Here is a 22,595-nt window from a genome sequence, read left to right as displayed (position 1 = left end):
TAGTCGCCTTGTAAGCAAGTTGTCCCGGGGTTCGATTCCCGGTGGAGGCACATAGTTGCTCGGATCCCACTTTAAACTGTAGGTTCAGTCCCGATTAGCCATACTGTGCATGAAGTAGACTTAAAACAACAAATCAATCCAATCCAATTCTTTTAAAACTTGAGAAACCATCCATTTAGATACTCCCGTGGCGGCGCTTGTGGACTCGACAACATTATACTTAAGTTTATGTAACTCCTTATGATTTCGCAAATATGTTGCAACATTGTAAACAATTTATCTGGCCTGTCCTCTAAGGGCAGATTGTGGATTTCGTTGGACCCAACATGATTTGATTTTTGCATTTCAAAAATATGCAGCCAAGAGTAAAGAGCAAGAACATTTCAATGCTTTAAAAAATAACACAGGCAAGTATGTTATCAGATTGCCTTCTCGTAGCGATTGTTGTACGATAAACAAAAGTACCCCACCCCACTCAGCTTTAAAAACAAGCCAGGCCACTGCTCGATGTCGCATTCAAAATTAAGTCATTCGCCCAGTAGTTTCTCTTCGTTACAAACCTTAACGCGCGTGCGTAATACTACAGTTTTATGATCCAGCGCACCGCACGCATTTTCAAAGACCGGATTAAATCAAATGAACCACTGATAAACTGATATGAGCCGGCATCGTCAATCTACACAGTTCATATTTGTTTTAGCTTAATTTTGCTGAGTTGGCCCCACTCGTACTCTCAAGGCCAGACTAGTACGTAGAAGAGTGGTAGGGAGGATGACGTAATAGGAAGTGCTCCGCAGCGATCTGCGCATATCGGGACTTAACTTGTCAGGCTATAGTAGCCTTCCTTAGCTACGATGGATGCTTAAATGGTTTCAAAAGTTTATCATGATTAGTTGCTTTGCTACCTTAGGGGGCAATGATTGATTGATTTATCGATTTGGTGTATTAAGTCCACTTTATGCATAGTAAGGCTAATCGGGACTGGACATACAGTTTAAAGTGGGATCCGAAACCACAAAGTGCCAACACCGGGTATCGAACCGAGATTACAAGACGACGACGCTACCACCGCGCCATCTGGGAGGTCCCGATAGGGTGGCAATGGACGATAAGGATGTAGAGAGGGAATTTCATTCTCTGGTTGTACGATATTTCGTAAGTTGCTGCAGTGGCATTTTCTAAAAATTTGACCTGGTATACATCATTAATTTCGTAGGTATGATATATAGCTATTTACGAGCTATATATAGACAATAGAATAGACCAGCAACACCTGAACCTCGCCCAGCAATAAAGTCAATTGAATTCAATTCAATTCAACTAAAGTACCAACGCAGGCATACAAGTAAAACAAAAACAGAAGTCTAAGAACTTCAAATTTTCCGGTAGGGTCTATGTTTTTCATAAAATTTCCCCTTTTACCTAAAATTGGACCTGGGTTCCCTTTCACCAAGTGAAATAAATTTTGCTTAATTTAGCAACACTGCCTCTGCCAAGCGCGGCACAGAAAACAGGAAGGAAAAAGCAGTGTTCTCCCTCCCGCTAACGCTGATTTCAGCTGTGGAAATGACTACGTCATGCAGGTTGCGTTTGTTTAAATTCATCCATTTCTGCTTCGGCTCTGTCGTCCTCCCCGCGTAAATCGGAGAAACCCAGTCGTCAGAAGGGTACGATGAAGAATAATCAGTGCTGTATATAAACATGTCTTTAAGTTTAGTTTAAATAAGTGACTTAAATTCTGGTTTAGAAGCTTGTTGTATTAGTTTGCATAATATATAATGAGCAATTACCCATATATAAAAGCTAAGTGTAATGCAAAAATTTTGTTAACTGGCGAGAACACGTTAACATGGATAACATGCCACTGATTTGCTGTAGTGGGTAGAGGGACGTATAATAAGTTCTTTGCCGGGTTACATATGTTGACGATCATGAGTTTAATGGAAACCTTCTGGTTTCGTCATTCACATATTAAACGTTCATGCATAGCTAACTCATTCTCTAGCCTTCTTAAACGCAAGGTTTATGACTGGAGCAACAGACGCCTTCCATCTGTCCCTATCATGGACAAGATCAATCCAATCTTTTCCATTCTTACCGATTTCCTTCAGGTCGATCTCAACGTTATGCCTGCATCTTCGTCTTGGCCTTCCTACAGGCATCTTACCATCAGGTTTCGCAACAAGAATCCTGTAAACTCTTCCTTCCTCTCCCATTCGTGCCACATGGTCTGTCCTATTGATATAATTATTCCAATAATATTCAGACATGAAGTTCATGTATAAAGCTCGAGTAAATATTCTTTGAATGTTAGTAACAATAGTTCCACATTATCATGAAATGTTAATTGGACATTATTCATTGTTCAGTGCCTTAAACTATACGTTCCACGTGAAAACATTCCTTCTCTCGTCTTTAGAAAAGCAAATTTATTTTTGCCAGTGTTATTAGGTTAATATTTCCAACTGCATTAACAGGCACACTACATAAAACTGTTTATATTCGCTTGGAAAACTGACATAGACATTGCCGCAATATGTTAGAGGTGCGTTACGACATAACTTCTCCATAAATCGTAAAGAAAATTACATGTGTCTGAATCCATTCAACACAAAAGCGCTGTTGCGCCGAATCGTAAACTTAGTGTTCGGGTGAGTATCGGGTTGTAACAATTATGATTTTTTGCGGTAGTTCTTTCGGTTCAGGGTCGAGTTCACTTTCCCTTTCAAGTTATAACCATACACAATCTGACCTGAATGTGAAGTCGAACAGAGATAAAACATTTTTTTGAAGGACACTTGTGAGAAATATCCTTCAGCTATGCAAAGCGATTCATGTAGATTGCTGTTCTTGATTTCTTACTTGGCTTTTCTGCCACTTTTGGCTAATCGCTAAGTGATGATGTGATGAAATTGATGTGGGACACTCACAAGGAACACCCATGACCATAGGTGTGCACATACTCTCTGATTAAGATGGCAAAAGCATTGATGAAAGTTCAGTCGGAGAAAAAAAACACCTCATTCCATCTCACTGTTTTATTGCATTGTTGGGCACTAAACAGGTGCGTATATAGTTAGTGCCCGGACCCACCGGAAATTACTCTATTAGAAGAATTCCAGCTTCTATGGCACAAAAGTTCTCCGTTTCCTTCCCCCTTTATTTTCCTTCTCTGTGGTTCAGGCTAATTTACCAAATAAACATGATTTCGCACAGCAGATTCAAAACAATTACACATAATTTATTCATTTGCACTGCGTTCCCATATTCTGCGACCACACAGGTGTAACACAACTACGCTAACGAATAAAATGTGTGAGTCTTAATAACAAGTAATTTGCTGGAGAACGAAGTGAGATAATAAACTCGCCGTAGTTGGTGGGAACTTTCGTCGTCTTGAAAATACTTTATTTTTTAAAGAGAATAATATTGTTTACAGTGGCGGCGATTGGATTCCAAAACTGGGGGGGCAAAGGTAGTTTACTTTTCTTTCGTAGATAAGGTTTAGCACATATTTTGCCACTTTAGTAAAAGTGGCAAAATATGGGGGGGCAGCTGATCCCCCTCGCCCCCCCCTAATCGCCGTCACTGATTGTTTAATAACGGTAATAAGATTTCTCTACACTAAATTTCTAAGTTACAGTATTAGGAGGGGCAACTGTCCCCTCTTGCCCCCCCCGCCGTGTCCCCACCCAGGCAGGGATTTAACCCCGCGACCCCTGGCGTCGCGGCGCACTGTGATAATCATTCCGCCACGCATGTCGGTGCTGGCGAAATCAGAACTCCATATTCAAAGTGCTCGCTTCACAAGTATCATGTTTGTATAACAGTTTTCCGAATATGCCAAAACCTGATTTAGCAACAGGAAATTACTTTCAAGGTCTTATTACATGGATAGGCTTGTTTTTTGACAGATGAAGAGAAAGTAGGTAGTATGATATGATTTAGGCTTTCAACAAGGAACGGGTTATGGCAGGAGCCACAGGAAGCACATGGAACTCCTGTTATGGCAATTATCCAATTGCATTATCTCTGAAACTAGCCCCTATTTGTGAGCAGTTTGTCCCAATTTTATTTGATATTAAAAGAAATAAATCGATAAATGTCACTTTACGTAAGTAAGTTACTTCTCACACACCACCTTACAAATTACAGGTATTATATCAACCATTAACATAACGTAAGAACATTAATATTTCGATAAAATGCACAGGAAAAATTCTTTATTCTTTACAAGTAACACTATTATACAAACGAAAATATATCAATAACTTATTGCAATGCCTTTCGATTAAAGGACTGTTGCAATAGTCCCTTCCCCAAATTGCAAATTTCGGACATCATGCTTTGATGCTTTATTGAACAGTTGACATTCTTCAATAAACGTTTCATCCTCAACTTTGAAATCTATTGCTTGATCACACGGATATTCAAATAGCAAAGTTAATATCTTCTAATCCAAAATCATTTAAAATTAATTACAAAAAAGTTTCAAGCAGGAAAATTTACAAGAGAGAAATAATCATTCTTGCTTTGTATTGTTTTGGGTGAAGCACTTCTAAATTGCTAATTGGGTGTTATATTATTGTATAGTATAGTTTAGTAAATTGTAGTACATTATATTTGTGTATGTGCTCTACCTGTGTTATGTCTCACTGTATTATATTATGTTTTTCTTTTTTTTTCTTTTTTTTATTGGCAACCTTCTGTAAAAGGAGATAATTTCTCTGTTGAAGGAAATAAATAAATAAATAAATTATGAATCTTCCCAACCTTCCCTTACCATCTGAATAATGAAAAGTTTAACGTTTTCTGTTTTCTAGGATTTTCGTTATATTTTCCTCTATAGAATCGACAGTTACTCAGTCTTGTCTCACTTCTGTTACCGAGAAAGAACCAATAAATAAATTATGTAATTTATAAATAGTTTCGTTTGAAATAGAGCTTATAGCATGATATTTTGTAAATAAAATATCCTTTCATAATATTTTTGGTGCAATGACTTACTTGAGCACCTTAAGAATTTCTTGGTGCTGCAAGATTCCTTTCTGCTTCAAATGGTTAACATTTTTTTTGACAATTCTTTAATTGAAACCAGTCAACAACATTAGTTCGTCGTGTGATAACCAGTAACTTTAATTTATCAAATTTACGGCCCGTTTCGCCTTATTGCGTTTTCACCCCCACCCCCAAATACAATTTCGCGTGATTTATGTGACACTAACTTTCTAAGGCGAAACGGGACATCCCATTTCGCCTTACACACAAAAAATTTCGCACCAGGGGATATTATCGCCACGACATGAAGGGTCATTATTATTAATGTAATAAAACACCATGCTACATTGATATACCGTGGATTTATCGCGTGCTTCTTGGACTCATACGAAGAAACTAACCTAACCTAACCTAACAAACCTTCGGCGAGTATCGCAAGGGCTGGATGTCAGTCGGGCGAGATCAAGGACGGACCAGGGACACCCTGGCGAAGAGCGTTGGTGGTCCTTAGAAGGGCCACTTGGTCCGACTGAGAACCGCACGAGGGTGATTGGGCGAGATCGGTGCTCCTGGGGGTCGTGGTGGGGAGCCAAGGCAGGCAACGTCACAAGTTCTGCGCCCCATTATGAATTACCCTTCAAGTCGATAATATTCCCACGTGGGAATTTTTTTGTGTGTAAGGCGAAACAGGATACAGCGAAATGGGATGTCCCGTTTCGCCTTAGAAATCATTTGAAATTGTATTGGTAGAGGTGAAAACGAAATAAGGCGAAATGGGATAAGGCGAAACGGGAGGACACGGAGGAAATAATTTATTCTTAGGAATATGGCTGACTCTTAAAAAGTGCCAGTAAATTGGAAATACGTGACTCCATCTTACTGCTAAGGATTGGAAGTCGATCTCACCCCACATAGAGCTCTTGGGAGGAGTCTATTTAAACAAAACTAAAAACTTCAATTTTGGAATTACATTCATCTGGTTCTCATACAACTTTTCAGCCATACTGAACGTTCATGTACAGATTCATTTTCTTGTTTAATGCTCAAATAATATCCACATAGACAAAGGAAATACCCAATGCAAGGTCCACGTCTCCATCGCTTTTTTGTACAAAGGTTACAAAATCTCGGTGGCGTGACTTTTCGGACACTCTGTGTAAGAGTTGATATTTGAATGCACTTGTAAAGAGAACACGTGCATGACAACTAGCAGACACTTACATATGGTATAAGCTGAAAAAAAATAGTTACTTCCTAATTTTCCAGGGAGGGGCTACTGATTCATCTGTACTCTCTCCTTGCAGATGCTCACGGTAAGGGGTGCTTTGATGTGTTCATGTTTGTATAAAATTATAAAACAGGTCTTTAATATGAGCTTAAACAACAGTTGGTATCACTGATGATACACCTCCTTTCATTAAAGTTTTAGATTTTGAATGAAGGGGTTCAATGTTCAAGTCACTACAGTGCTCAGTAATTCACATTCACATGAAAATGTAGACCATGTTCATATTAGTCACTTTAAATGAGTTACACCTTACAACAAATATTGTCAGAGTAATGATTACAACAGAATATTCGTGTAAGGAAACACATTGCTGGTTGAGCTTGTAACACGAGCATATAACTTTCACAGTATCATCTTGTAGACTTTTAGTCTGAAGCTGTTCGCGTTGTTGTAGACACGTGGTTTCACCATTCATTAGCTCACGTGTCAGGGACAAGCTCTGCTCGTGTTATGTAAAATGTTACATGAATGAACAGTGCTAAATCTTGCCATTGCAATCGTTAATAGCAAATTAGATAACTTCCTGAAAAGTCGCATAAATTGTGGAAAACGTTGAGCAGACACTTACTTCTTTGTGAATTCAATGCGTGTTGTCGCTATAAGAAGTTTCGTTCGCTATGTATCAAAATTTCTCTTTTGAAGTTGTCTTACTTCTTTCTTCTTGTGTCGAATTCCGAGGCGTCGATTTTGCGTAACTTCAAGGCAAGGAAGCAACGGGAACTTTGGCATTTTGCTTCGTTGATAAGATTGTAAATCGTCGTGGTGAAATAAGCCACTTTGGTTTGGTGTCTCTTTAAATCTTCGGTCGGGATCGAAAGTTTTTGCGTTTAAGGCTTGACGTGTTGAAGAGGTTGGCGGGAGTCTTCATATCCCCTCGAGATGGACCTCTCCAGAATTTCGACACATCACGTCTTGGCATCACAGTCGAAGAACAATGCTTTGAAATCACTTCCCCAAACAACACAGAAACGAAACATTCATTTGGAAACGTTTGTGAAGCAGATATTGCCATATTGTTCTTGGCTTGATTCTCAGCGAAGGCACATTAAACATTTGGATATCGCCAGGGTTGCCCAATCCCCAAGGCCTATGGCGCCCCCCCCCACAATCATGTCATAAACCCTAATCTCTATAAAGTATTTAATTACGACAGCGTGTTTATTGAAAGTAACTTCTTTTTACTTCACACTGGTCCTCCCCTAATCAGGGTTTCACGTATAAATTGAAGGCCTAATATGTAAGAGGTGGACATTGCCCCCCCCCCGATAATACATATTACCTGTTACAATTCCCTTGGTAGTATATAAATTGCTATTGATATAGCAGCAATGGTGTTCACAAAGTGAAATTTGCAGCACAAAAATCCCCCCCCCCAAAAAAAAAATCTGTGGACGCAACGTGTGTCCACAAACACGCCTGTGGCACCCTTCCCCAAAATACTTCATTTTCTTCATCTAATGGATTAAATATGGTGCACCTAAGCTGTAAGCTTTTTCACATATATTTTATAGTATGATATAAATGTTGAATTTTATATTATTTTAAGAAAAACCCTCCTCCAAAAAAATTGATGGCGCGGTGTACACCATAATCCCCCCCTGTGGACACCCCTGGATATCACTTCAAACTGAGTTAAATAGGTCCAATCGCAATTAGCCTATATGTGAACAAAGTAAACTTACAACAAGTTTTGCCATTTTCTTTCTGTTTATCTAGTTCTAAACGTTTTTGAAAGGAAGCATCATTCAGAAATAATAAGGTGTTGGCGACCATAATCACAGCATGGATAATCAATCACCTATGACGTTTTATAACTGCACGTAGTTACAATGTCCACTAAAACTTATAATATTGAAAGTATCGTAACGAATTTACAGTGTTTCGAGCTTATTTGAGCTGTAAAAAGTACGCTTCAAATAATGTACTTTCAAGTTTACAATCTAACTAATATGTATTTGTTAAAGTTTGAAATTGGAAATTTACAAGCTTTGCTCTGCCCCTTCTCTACCGTTATGCGTGGCCTTGCTTCAAAGATAGCCCGGGACAGAGTATACAGTAAATATATTTACCTATATAGGCGTGTATATGCCTGTTTTACACTACGTAGAATAGCCGCACTTCCCCCACCCCTGTAGGTTCTGTTGTATGACGTCACTGCGCAGAAGATTTCAAAGATAAGAAACCTTTATTAATCTCAGTGAGGTGTCTATTGGGGGTTATGAGACCTAATTTAATTTAAGGGGTATATAAGAACTCATAATATTTATGCAAGTTCAAGCACGCTTCGTGCGCTGGTTTCTATAGTAACAGAAATTATATTGATGCAAAGCTAACTATAGGTGCTACTGCACTATATTCATGCACTGTGTGTGTGTGTATATATATATATACACACACACTCATTGCTTTTGTTGAAGGGCTTCCGCGATGACGTACTAGTTGCCTTTTGAATGAAGGGGCCGCCACTTCTAATCCCGACGGAGGTACATTGCAGAGTGGTTTGGATCTCACTTTAAACTGTAGGCCCAGTACCCATGAGCATTTCTGTACAAAAGTTGAACTTAAAAATAAAACTCAAACTCATTCCTTTTGTTAATAATAACGATTGTTTATTAGTTTTATTCATTCTAATGAAAAATATGCCATTGCGGCGTACTGTTGCACACAGTCCTTTAATTTTCCACAAACTATCTTTTTCTCTCGAAAGAAGAATATGTAGGCCTATCTAATGTTTGACTGTTACGTTTATGAAACATTCTTACCTTACCTTATATTTTGGCATACACAGGAGCTATACTATACAGAAACTTAAGTGAAAATGCAGTTGGAAGAGCAATTGCACGGTATGCCAGAGACATTCCTGATCGAACCTTTAGTTTTCGCAAATTTCGACGTAATATATTTCTCACTATATAATAATGTTATGATTAGAATTTTGGAGGCATGTATGTACTGAAGGTATAATATTGCGTTACAACTTTCTTTTCAGTTGGCACAGCAAACATCCAACGAAAATTAAATACTTTCCGAATTCATGTTGGTGTCAGGAACTTGGACCTCTGCGTTTCTTATATTGAGTTGCACAGATATTTTACGAAAGGTGTTATTATCCTGTTCTGAAAATAAACACACTTCCCATTTAGAGGCAGTGATTAAAAAAAAAAAATGAAATTCCAATTGACTTGTTCCTTGTCACCTCATTTTATGTAATCGGATAATACCTCAAGGCCACGCATTGTTTCTCTATCACGGATAAACTGTAACATTGAATGTTTTTTCTAATTTGGTTTCGAATAATCTAAACAAACATTGACTTTCAAAAATCTTCCAATTTCATAACTCCGGAAATGTCGAACCCTATAGCTGGGCCATACAATAAATATAATTATAGGCCATGGCTCAGATTTACCGTTTCTAAGCTAATTGTCACTAAAAAGACTTTCTTGAAGTTCGTGTCCAGTGTTGCCAACAGCACGAGAGAAAAACGGGCTAAATCGCACCCAAAATGGAGCTAAAATTCACATCAAAGGGGCTAGATTTACAAAGGTGCGGCTGCGTACTGAAAAAATCTGGTTCTTAATTCTTGGGTGTTTTGGTGCAAAATTTCTGAAACTCAAGAACCACAACTAATCAACTGTCAAGATGAGGAGCATAAGCTCAACAAAATTAAATTTTCTTACCTTAAATAACCTTAAAAAAATTATTTCCCCCGTAAATTGTAGTGCAGTAGATTACACAAAAGCATTACACATTTTCGGCATATTCCTCCTTCATATATATGCACACTCACACACACACACACACGGCCGCACGCACGAACTAGTCTCTGGTCGAGCCTCACTGTTACAAACGATTCGTCGATTCCGCACCGCATTTCTGTGAACTTTCAAGGACCAGATGGAATACAACTGAACAAAGATTTGCATTTTCTGGAATCCACGCTATCCGTAATTCGGCTCGGGCTACACAGCATACCAAAACCAGAAACAAGGGGATAAAGTGACAATGTGCACTTGCTACCTGCTCCCCAAGAGGGGTCGCAGGATGAGCTTGCGGTTAAGTGAACTCTTCTTTGCATTTTACTTTACTGAAAATACCAAAAAACATTTCATTACTGAAAGGGCTAGATTTGTAGCAAGATTTCCCTCTATAGGGCTAAAAAGCCCCTTGGGGCTTTTGCTGAATTTTGGGGTTGAGTACGTACTCAAAAGGGCCAGTTCTGGCCCCAAAAGGGCCAACTTGGCAACACTGTTCGTGTCACACCAGTATCCTTATTACGAGCACGAACTTCCGATTCCTCCTCTCTGATGGGCGTTGTTGATTGCCGTTGTGACGTAAGCTCAGAGACCTACGTGTAAAAGATCTCCAATTTACGCTGTTTTCAGGAGAAAGCATTTTTGGAGGTTTTCTTTGAATATCGCTCAGCTCTAGGGCGAAACGACGTTGCATCAGCCATTTAATTACGAATCCGTGATATTTCCTCCGAGTCTTACCGCTTCAATCCTGCGGTGACATGTGTCGGAGTTTATTTGCTTTTTCTGCAAGCCAGAGTGACGTGTGCACGTGTGTTTATGACTTTAGACCGCTGATTATCTTCGATTGAAAAGGAATGTGATTGATGAATGAATGTAAGATCAAATTTTTAAAAGAGTGTATCTCTTCTTCCTTCACTGTTAAAACTACTTATTCAAAAATGAATAAGAAATACTCAACTTTGACTAAACCAATCTGCCACTCAAAATACTTACCTGAACTTAGACAAAAGTGGCTACATGCATTTAATTATTTCATTTGAGTGTGTTAGGCCTATATGGTCTATACTGCGTTTGTTAGAACCTATCCCGTTTCCCGCGCTAGCGATCGCTCGACAGTTTCGGTGCCAATGAGAAACGAGGAAAAAATCGTCTGCTGGGCAGCGAGGAGTCAATGGAAGCCAGAAGAGAGGCGCTTACGTAGACGCTGTTGCGACGTTGCGTATTTTAATTGGCTGCCTATCTTTGACTTTCCCCAGCACGGAGAAAAGCCAGCGATCAGCTAGCGCGGGAACCGGGACAGGTTGTAACAAACGCGGTATAATACGAGAATCCAATTCAGTCAGTTTTTGAGTAACGTTTTTCAAATACCACACTTGAGCTATTTTCTTGATATTTTAATTTTTAAAAACATACAGAGTGTCTAAGCAGTGGCGGCGAATAGGGGAGCAAAGGGGGCAGTTGCCCCTCACTTTTCGCCACTTTTGCCCCCGCACTATGTTAAATCTTATCTACAAAGGGAATTTTACTGTGTTTGCCCCTCCCCCAGTTTTGGCACCTTGCTCCCGGTTTTGGGACCCAATCGTGTCTAAGTTACCCCTGATGGTTGATATCTTATTATATACTTACATATATATATAATTAAATGAACAAAATGGAGATAAACACTAGATGGAATACACAGTTGTGACTTCACCTTGCTTGTGGATATGTCAATGTTTGACCCGGTGGTTTCGATACCCGGTTGAGGCACATAGTGGCTTGGATCCCACATTAAACTCTAGGTACAGTCCTGATTAACCTTACTGTATATCAAGTGGACTTAAAAGACCAACTCAACTCAACCCCCACCCACACATATATACACGTATATACACATCCACACACACACACACACACACACCCACACACATAATTCTCAAGAGCCAAATATCACGTAAGGGGTGAAATAACCCGAGGTGGGGTTATTCGTTCCCTTTGAAATACCAACCTTGTTACGTTTTACTTTATTCTAGGTAAGTTATAACTCGCAGAGCGTGCTGCGTGCAAGTGGCGGGTAGTAAGAAGGTTGTTAAGTGTGATTAAATACCATACTAGTCCAGCTATCATAAGGCCAGCTTTAGACGGAAGCATTTCCTTTTACATTTTTACTAGCATAAATGCTATTTTTATTTATTTATTTATTACGCCTTGTCTATCATGGCGAAGTTAAGGGTTTGTAGCCCTTTCTACCACTCAACCATGTTTATATCGAAATTTTAGCATATGAAAATTAGAAAATAACATTGAAAACATTACATACAAAGGTAAATATTGAAAACAAATGTAAATGCTTCCAAATATTTTATAGTAGATAGTAGAAAATTTCGGTTAGCTTTTGCGATTACAATGTATAATATATACAGGACGAAAGGCACGTAGAGTTACACCATCTATGGTGAGTGCACGGTGTTCACATTGAAACAACTAAAATATTCTTACATAATTGTAATGTATACGTTATAAAGTATGTATTTAAGCAGCGCCATTGATTTGTACCTAATACCGTTTTATAGGAAACGTTATTCATCTCGCTTGAATAGTTATCGGCTTCTTAAAGTGTGAAGTGATGTATTGCTTACAGCTCAGGCGACCGCCATTATATTTGCACTCGTGACCTAGAAGTCGCTTCTGATTGGTTACGCTACGAAAAATGCTACGGAAATAGGACGGATCATATCCTTGAGAATTTGCATAGAGTATGCCATGGCATCTAAAGTGCCATAACATTTTTCACTTTACACGGTAACATTTTGGTCATGGCATAAATGTTAAGGATAATGATTTCGTTTAAAGCGGGCCTAAATTCTAAAACATGTCAAAGTTATCTTAATTTATGGTAAATAGCATTATTCCCCCCTTGACAAATGAAGTTAATTTATTCTGCCTTTAAACGTCTAAAAATAATAATTGTCAATTAACATCAGAATAAACAGTTAAAAGCTGATATTTATAAAGTAAAAACAAGCCATTCACCCACCACAAGAGATAGTTGTTAATCCAACACTGGCAGAAATCAGGGATCACTTCTCTACCAAAACGTTGAAGGAACGTTTCATATCTCTCAATATAACCACTGCCTCTCTTCTCAGATTTACTAACCTAAAAAATATGACCCCGTCCATAAAGATGAGCTCATAGTTGCTCATATCTTGAAATTAGCATTGCAGCAATCGAATATATTAATCAATAGTTCCCATCCATTTCCATGACATTAAAGGGAGGTTGCCCTTTTAACAAGTTTCTATCTTGTAACCCTAATGGTACCGATAGGCCACTTTAGATAAATTGTTGTCTTATGCAGCCGTGCAGACGGACAAGTTGAGCTAGTATTTGATAGATCTATTAATCCACCTGAAAGTTCTTTTTTATAGCTATAGTACTACTTAAAGTACACACAGACGGACGGACGAACGGGCACGACAGTTTATTTCCCCCCAAAAGAGTCTACCTGAAGAACATGTGCGCTCGCCATGAATCCAAGATCAAGGAGCACACGATTACTACGGTGTGTGAAGAGGAAGCCGACAGGAATTTCTATTATTAATTATTATCAGAGCTCGGAAATTGATGAACTAAAAAGTGACCAACAGAATTGTAGGGATAGCTGATGTCTTGTCCAGATTACCTGTGTCATCTTTAGTGAATGAAGAAGAGGATTTACCTATTTATTTTTTGGATAATGAGACATTGATGAGTGAAGATCCTTTAAGAGTTTGAGGAAGTAATTGAAGCAATGAAACAGGATGAAACATTGTTACTAGCATATGAATACACAGTGAAGGATTGGAGGAATATAGCACGTAACGAAGCTGATGGAGAATTGAAAATTTATTCTCAGAATAAAAATGTCTTAAATTGCAATAATGGAATGTTATGCCATGGTGAGCGAATTGTAGTGCCAAAATTATTGAGAAATAAGGTTCTACAAGACTTGCACAAATTTCATTCTAGAGTTGTGAAGTCCAAACATGTTGCAAGAAAGTACTTTTGGTGGCCGAGCATGAACCAGGATATAGAGAATTATGTTCTGTCGTGCGATGTGTGCAGAAGACATTCAAGAGCACCAAATAAACAAGAGCATCTTTCATGGAAGCCCGAAAATGAACCATTTCACAGAGTACACATACAGGGTGGCTCAATAAGTCACTTAACACCTCCAGTACAAGGCCACTGCAGCGCGCAACATGGAAATGGTGACGACCAATCGTTATCAGGCCAAGGGGGAACCACACTGACGCCACCCACACGGTCGGCGGTCATCTTGATGTCCGCCATCTTGAATTCTACTTCAGAAATTTAAATGGGAAGGGGGTCGTGCGAAATATCAAAATGGGCTAGAATTTCACCAGGAAAACAACTGTGACATTTGTTTTCACCTAACTTTAAATTTAAGGGCGATTTCCGCATGGGAGAGTGACACGTCCTTTCCTTTTTGCTTAAATGTTTATTGTTCAAATAATCGTTAGTATGTGATTATGTGGTATTTATTGTTAGACCAATCACTGAAAATGTCCGGATATTGACTTACCGGTATGTACATATCTTGTAGTATTGGTTGGCATGGGAATTACGATTGCGTTTTGTCTTTACATAAAAGTTTAAAAGAGTGATGATGTGAATTGATCGTGTCAAGAGTAGCATATTTCCTTTTTCACTGATCTGAACGAAAATGCCACTAACACGTGAGGAACGGATTGCCATCATATTGATGTCAGGGGAGAGAAGTACGCGTGACATTGCCGCAGACTTCAATAACCGCAATCCTGCAAGACAACCGGTGTCACATGTGGCCGTCAGCCAGTTGCTGGCAAAGTTTCAAGATACTGGATCTGTGGATGACAAGCCGCGACATGGACGTCAGAAAACATCCACGGATGAGGGTACTGCTGTAGCGGTGTTGGCATCAGTTGCAAAGTACCCAACCCGTAGCACACGGAGACTGGAAAACTGTGTCAGCAGGGGTTCAATTCAAAGGATTGTACGTGACCACCACTGGCATCCGTATAAGATACAGCTGCAGCAGCACCTTAGTGAGGACGATCCAGACAGGCGTTTGCAGTTTTGTGAGTGGGCTATAGCACAACTGCAACGTGACACTGCCGTCGGTAGCAAGATTCTGTTCAGTGATGGAGCTAATTTTTATGTGTCGGAAGAGGTGAATAAGCAAAATCTGCGGTACTGGTCACCCGAAAATCCACATTGGACAGATCCCAGCAAGGTGACGGGAGGCGGAAAACTAATGGTGTGGTGTGGTACTTGGGGGTTCCCGACTTGTTGGTCCATTTTTCATTGAGGGCAACTTAAATGCAGATGGCTACTTGCTTCTGCTACGGGAGCAGATCTTACCATCCTTACTGTCCGAGGATGGGAGCTATCCTGAATGGTTCCAGCAAGATGGTGCTCCACCGCACTATGGGATGATAGTCCGTCAGTACCTGGATCAACAATTCCCTCACCACTGGATTGGTCGCCGAGGGACTGTGGAATGGCCTGCACGCTCACCTGACCTGACACCATTGGACTTTTACCTCTGGGGACACCTGAAAGCCATGGTGTATGCTACGAAAATCAGGGATCTGGCCCACTTGCGCACACGCATTGTGGATGCCTGTACTGCAATAACTCCTGAGGTTATTCAGAATGTGGTAAGGTCATGGGAGAGACGATTACACGTGTGTGTTGCGCAAGAGGGACGTCATATTGAGCATGTGTTATAACTTTGTGGTATTGTTAACTCTGCAACAATGGACATTTCCACTCATTTTTTTTTACAACAATTTTAAAAACTACACCCTGGAAAAATGACCCCTGCAAGTTCTCGCGTTTCTCTGCGTTCAGTTTAAGGCAGAAACGAGACTTCCAAAGTTGGGAGGCTAGCGTTGCGCTGAAAACACGCCGCCGCCATGTTACTACGTCACTCCTTAGGGAGAGCTCGTTTGTCGTCTGCTTCGAGCGTCCAGTTCCGGATGGGTAGCCCACGGTGAGCGAACACGTGCAGCAGTTTTACAAATCTGTACCGATTTAAATAATGGAAGAAGGAGCGATAGGAGAAAGGAAAGCTATGCTTTGTAATGATCATTCTTCTATGAAATATCCGTGCTGCTCACGTGCAAGATGAATGAAAGGGTTCAGCTGCGTGTGTGTTCTCAGGCCATGCGAAAAATATTGCTTATAAAATTGGTTGCTGACCAGAGACTCAAAAATATTTTTTAAACTTATATTTATCGATATTTAAAGTAACCTATGTAGTGCAAAATAGGAATTTTCACATTCTTCACTTTATTTATAAAGCCTATTTAACTTTCTTTTCCATAAAGCAATTTCAATTTGTGTTCCAATTTTGTTGCGCAAATTATGATCAAATATTTTTGTGCAGATAAGAGAAAATACACTGAGAAGATTACATTAGTTGCACAGTACATATATATACTTAGTTTATGTATAATTATTACAAGGAAATAATGTGTATAACCATGGGCGTATTTAAGGGGGAATCAACGGGTCCAACCCCTCTCTTTTTTTGGTTCACTAAAATTACCAGTTTCCTTGTTCTATCCGCTTGTTCATAAAAAATTCCTTCGGACTTATTTCATTCTCTTAAATTAGAGACGTATAGGACGGGATACGGATGGGAAGGATATTTCGTAATTCCACTCACCAGATGGGACTGCAGACCAATATCTGCAATTTCCTGATAGTTTCGGAATTTCTGCGATAACAAACTGCATTGAGACTATCAAATCAGTTATTTTTTCCCCCTCGAATCATATTAAAGAAATTTGGTTCTTAAAAACGTAGTGACACAAGATGAACAGAAAAGTATCAATACTTCGTGACTACAAACACACAACTTTGTCGGGTCCAACATCCCCTCCCCCCATGCTCCCCAACAAAGCTTCCGGCCAGCAGTGTCCTGGATTTTCACTTACGAAATAAAGCAACCCTAATCATACCAAAAGTTGATCCATCCCTCCCCCTCGTGAACTATATATACGCCCATGTGTATAACAATATCCCATACTGAAATGGTACGATATAATTATTTTGAATTTTGTACTGCGAAAAAAGCCGCCTCATCTCGTTACCCCGAACGCATTAATTGGTTGGTTCACAACTTCACCACTAAGGATCCTATCGAGACGAGACATGGCAGCCTTGGTCTCGTTCTCGTTGAGAGTTGTAAATGTCTGTCTCGTGTTTATTTGTAAATGTCTCATTGACAGTCTCGTCTCAATTTATAAACATCCATCTCGGTTTGGGAGGGCAATTCTCGTTCTCGTCTCAAGTCTAGAAAAATATAGAATTAACAACGTATAAATGTCCAACTATTATGTTTGCTGCTAGTCGCACCGGCAGAGGCTTATCATTATAAATACAAAGAAAACCTTTCTTAATATATTTTATTATTATTATTATTATTATTATTATTATTTTTTGACTCCTCGTTTCGACGGTAAAGCCCTCGAAAACTAAATATTATCCTGCTTATATATGCAAACCAAACTGCAGATTCAGAATTACCAGGAATGAACTGGCGTTGTAATTATTATACACAAAATTCATGATTTATCTGAGGAAGTCGCATGTTCCAGGTTTGACTCTCGACCTGAGCATGACTGTTTCCTTGTGAGTGACATTTCATTGAACTGGAAATTGTTACATGGGAGGATGTTTGCTCGAGACTTTGGGGACATCTAGGGCGATGCTTCTATTGTTAATGTTAGTGTTGCTCACGAGACGAGGCATGTTCCGTCTCGTCTCATAAAAGGAGATGGGACAAGTGAATGTTTTCGAAATGAGATGGGACAGAAGAAAAACTTCGTCTCTTATCATGGCAGGTTGGGTGATACTTAGATTGTGCAGTTGGTGGTAGTGTGTGTGTGTGGGGGGGGGGGGGGGGATGTACTCCTGCACCCCGACTTCGAATACAGCTTGTAGTTATAGTTATTCATCTTCATTGTAGCGATTAGCCAAAAGTGGGAAGAAATGTGATGTTAGAGATGAAAATTAATAAATAAATAAATTATAATAAATTAACCATGCGTTCTCATCGTTGCGGTTAAACAAAGTGAACGGAAAAGCGACGTAAAAGTAGGCTAAATACAAAAATTTGCAATATATATATTAACTGAAGAAAACTGTTATTTACTGCAGGAAATTGAAAGACTACACGTACCTTTTTATACCGTATCACCTCTTATATTGCAGACATTGGCGTGTAAACCAGTGTGTTCTAAAAGTATTATCTTAAAATTTGTGAAGAAAATATTATGACGAAAATAACTGTAATTCCAGAAAAGGCATTCCTATAATATTAAGTTCTTGCCAGTCAGAGCTAACCTATGTATTCGCAATGAGCAAGGCTGTTCACGTGTTCAGCCATTGACTGTTACAAGGTTTGCTTTGTCACCCGAATGGGAAAACCCTCTACCGAGTAGCTGAATTATAGTAAATACTACTATGCTGCTAGGGCATAATTCATCTTCAAGAAATGGAGCACAGATTTTTGCACTGGAAGTTGTAAGATACTTGTTTTACACAGTAGCAAGTGAAATTTCTGTCGCTTCCGCGTCTCATCCTAAGTTGTCGGGACGAGCAGATGCCCCGCCTGCACGCATTTCTAAGTGATGACGTCAGAGGACCTCCTGTCTGTGGAGAGGACGTTTTCAAATCCGTGACGTAGTAGGTGAATTTCAGCGGTGTTTGAAGGCGTGTTTCTCGAGAACCGAAACAAATATCGCCGAGATATTTTGCACATCTCATGTTTGTGTCATTATCCGTAAAATGAATGGATTTAAAACGTTTTTCATGTCAAAGTGGAAATGTCCATTAAAGTTAGGTGAAAACAAATGTCACAGTTGTTTTCCTGGTGAAATTCTAGCCCATTTTGATATGTCGCACGATCCCCCTTCCCATTTAAATTTCTGAAGTTGAATTCAAGATGGCGGGCATCAAGATGGCTGCCGACCATGCGGGTGACGTCAATGTGGTTCCCCCTTGGCCAGGCAACGATTGGTCATCGCCATTTTCACGTTCCGTGCCGCAGTGGCCTTGTACTGGGGGTGTTAAGTGACTTATTGAGCCACCCTGTAGATCATTTTTTCTTCCATGGATATAAATTTCTTATTTTAGTGGATGCATTTAGTAAATACGTATATGTTTGGCAAGTTGTTCATTTAACGGCTGAAGAAACTGTTGAGAAGTTGACGTAGCTGTCGTTGTTTTTGTAAAACCCTTTCACGGCAAAAGCGCATTGTTCACGGGTCCACGTTGCCATTTCGACTAAACCCCGATATCAGTGTCAATGACAAAGGTTTGTTGTCCAGATGGCACAACTCCCGTTTTCTGATTCCTTACGTAACTTGCTATTTCCAGGGTTGCAAAATCGCCCGTTTCACTGCCGCACCTGTTATTTTTTTAAATATTGTGGCTAATATTACTTTAAAACCATAGATTAAAGCGATAATAGAGGCCACCAAGGGAGCCTCAAAATAGGCTTCACACATAGAATTTTAAGTTTGCTGGAGGAAAAATAAATTTACCACAATAAATTATTTAATCCATTGCCAAACATTTCAGTTAAAATAATTTTGTACTTTTCCATCGACCGTATTTTCGATTAATGGCGAACTTGCTAAAAGGACCATGTCAGGAAATTTAAATGTGTAAATTATGCTAGTAAATGCATTTAAAATTCACAAAACTACAAGGGAGGAGAAAAAAGATTCAAAAATGAAGAAAAATGCAGTGAAAACGGCAAGAAATACTGAAATATGATCTAATAGTCAAAAAAGGCCAAAAAATGCAAAAAAATGCAAAATGAAAGTAATATTTTCTGGCTCCAAGGGAAGGGAAACGGACTGATATCATGTTTAGCATTGTTTTCAAGGTCAGAAGAAAGTATGATTTATCATCAACTTGCGAGCCCTATTCATTATATTATTTCTATTTGTATAGATAAATTTCATATCGATTTTTCAAACTATTTGTTATCGAATGTTTTATAACATATTTATCGGAAACACTGCAACATTTGAACATGTGTTTATGCTAACAATTTTGACAATTTGTGGCTACATTTTGAACCCCAGTGAACCTTCTTGATTTTGTCAATAAGGTAAAGTTTTCATAGTCTTTCACTGAAGTTCGTTGCGGGTAATTTTCAGTAGAGATATTGATTTGTCTTGAAAATTCGTTCCAGTTAAAAAAATTTTAATAGCATGTGCGTGTTGGTCTTTCCGGAAGATTTCTAGATATAAGCGTTGTATCTATATTTGAATCAAATGAGATCAAAATTGGAAGATGATTACTATTACAGTGGAACCTTGATAACTCGAACTTGAATAGGGGGGGGGGGGGGAGAGAAATCGAAGTAGCAAGGATTTCGTCTTACCAAGGTTCGAGTTATTGAGGGCCAAAATCGCCGACTTCGAGTTATAGTGGACTAAGCACATTAACAATGATGGTTACATACACGGCAGGGTGGGGGAGTTCAAGTCCCGACACGATTGTTGATCACCTGACATTGTACGTACGCACTTTACACTTCGACTTATTGAGGTCCGTGCGACTAAAACTTCGAGTTATAGAGGTGATTATTTAACTTCGACTCATAGAGGTTTTTCATAGTCTACCTTCGAGTCATTGAGCTCGAACGGCATCCCATAAACTGTAAAAAAAATCGTCTTATCAAGGTTTTATTCGAGTTATTGAGGTAAAATTAGTATTGAGTGTTATGGACAATTCAAGGGGATTACAAAAAATTCGACTTATTAAGGAATTCGAGATGCTGAGGTTCGAGTTATCAAAGTTCCACTGAAAATGGATCTTGTAGAACTCTCCAGTTAATATCAGCAGCAATATTCTCTGTCACGAGTGTTATGTCAGGGGCACTTGGATTTTCATTTGGCCTAGAGATATGTATATAGGAGTGCCGTCATTTAGTATTGTTACATTTGACGCTTGAAGATAACCACACAGAGATTCCCCTGATGTATCTGAAACATAACAACCCCACAATTGGTGATGTGCGTTAATATCCCCTCCGATTATAATGGAATTAATTGCAGTTGAAATTGTAAAATTATGAAATGTGAAACAAATGTTACTGATGCATAGATGAAAAGCTAAAACCAAATATATATTTATACAAAAAAATAATAAAACTTCTTGATTCTTGTATAAATCTTGCTTTCTCTTACTCATTTCAGACTGAGTTAAAAACGGAACAAAGGTAAGCTGACAGGAATATTGTATCAGGACCGCTATTCCAGTTTTCCGAGATTACAACAGGAAAAGCTAATCATACCAATATCCGGGACAATATAGGAACTGGAAATGATTTGTACCCACTTTTGTCAAGCTTCGCCATGACACTGAAAAATAGATACGGAGAAAGGAAACGCTTATTAGTCAACTTCTGCAGTAAAATCGAGTTAAAAATTTGTTACAAGGACGTCTGGATATTGATAACTAGTTTGTCAGTATTTAGGAGACAGAGTTACAAAATCATACAGAAATTAGTCTTGTAGTAATGAAATGCTTCCCACTCTTCCTTCCTGTAATCCATCGGAACAAGTTGATGCAATGTGCTTTCGTAATTACCTATAAAATATACCACACAAAAACTTGAGCTGTCGGAAGAATCTGGTTTGTGCTTTATTGGCAACTTTTGTCCATAACCTCGTTGGAAGTGACGCTGTGTTAAGCGGCCTGTTCGATCGACTTTGATGACCCAGTTACGTAAGTACACCTGATACAAGAAACGGTAGAAGCAGTGAAAGTGTGTATTTTCGGCGGGTGAAGCAGTTGCGCAACGAAAGGGAAGGATGGGAAGAACAAGAATGTAGCATTTGTGGTCCGGCTTCCTGAATGAGGATAACCCGAGTTTATCGGAAGGGTTGGGCGACTCAGATGTGGCTCAATGTCAGCTGCGAGACGCGACGGAAACTCTCACTTCTGACCAAGATATTTGTGGTGAAGGTTACACTCATTAATTTCACCTTCCACTTGCATAATTGGGGCATTTGGTTGGAATATTACGAGAAGAAGCAATAAAGAAATGAAACCTTTCTACACTCCTAAAAAAAAAGAAAGTTTGGAATATTATTATATTAGGCAATAGGCGATAGGCACGGTGGCATATGTCGGCGAAAGACCAGAACGTCCACCAGACGTCTTCAAAGCAACCTCACTTTACTTCAAATAAAGTTCCGAAAGATCAGTTTTCCCCCTTACAATTATATATCAAGTCCACGTGGAGTCCAGCAAATCCTCCCCTGAAAAGAGCATGAAGAAAAAAAAAATTGGTTGGACCACCAAAGGGAATGATTTAGGGAAAGAAAATCCGGTGAAGAAGAAGATTCCAAATGATTGACGACATCAAAATAGTTGGATCCTACGCTGCTACGAGGGTCACTATTTATATTTTGAGCCTAACAATGAAAAAACAGGAATTTGGCATTGAAAACTGCTTTATTGTTTTTCGAAGTATTCTCCTTTATGGTCAATACACT

General features: G+C 39.2%; 1 protein-coding gene across 1 annotated transcript in view; it reads left to right on the top strand.

The window, feature by feature from the left end:
* LOC145981937 (uncharacterized) overlaps nucleotides 1-22,595 on the top strand; it is a 31,599-nt gene that overhangs the window by 6,837 nt on the left and 2,167 nt on the right. The window contains exon 2 of the mRNA XM_083115432.1: nucleotides 15,391-15,725. Coding sequence (XP_082971558.1) covers nucleotides 15,391-15,725 — 335 coding nt within the window. The remainder of the gene's footprint in view (nucleotides 1-15,390; nucleotides 15,726-22,595) is intronic.

This window comes from Lepisma saccharinum, chromosome 30, assembly GCF_977018435.1.
Source record: "Lepisma saccharinum chromosome 30, izLepSacc3.1, whole genome shotgun sequence".
Classification (NCBI taxonomy): domain Eukaryota; kingdom Metazoa; phylum Arthropoda; class Insecta; order Zygentoma; family Lepismatidae; genus Lepisma; species Lepisma saccharinum.
The sequence above is the reverse complement of the archived record's forward strand: the minus strand, read 5'-3'. Positions and strand labels throughout refer to the sequence as shown.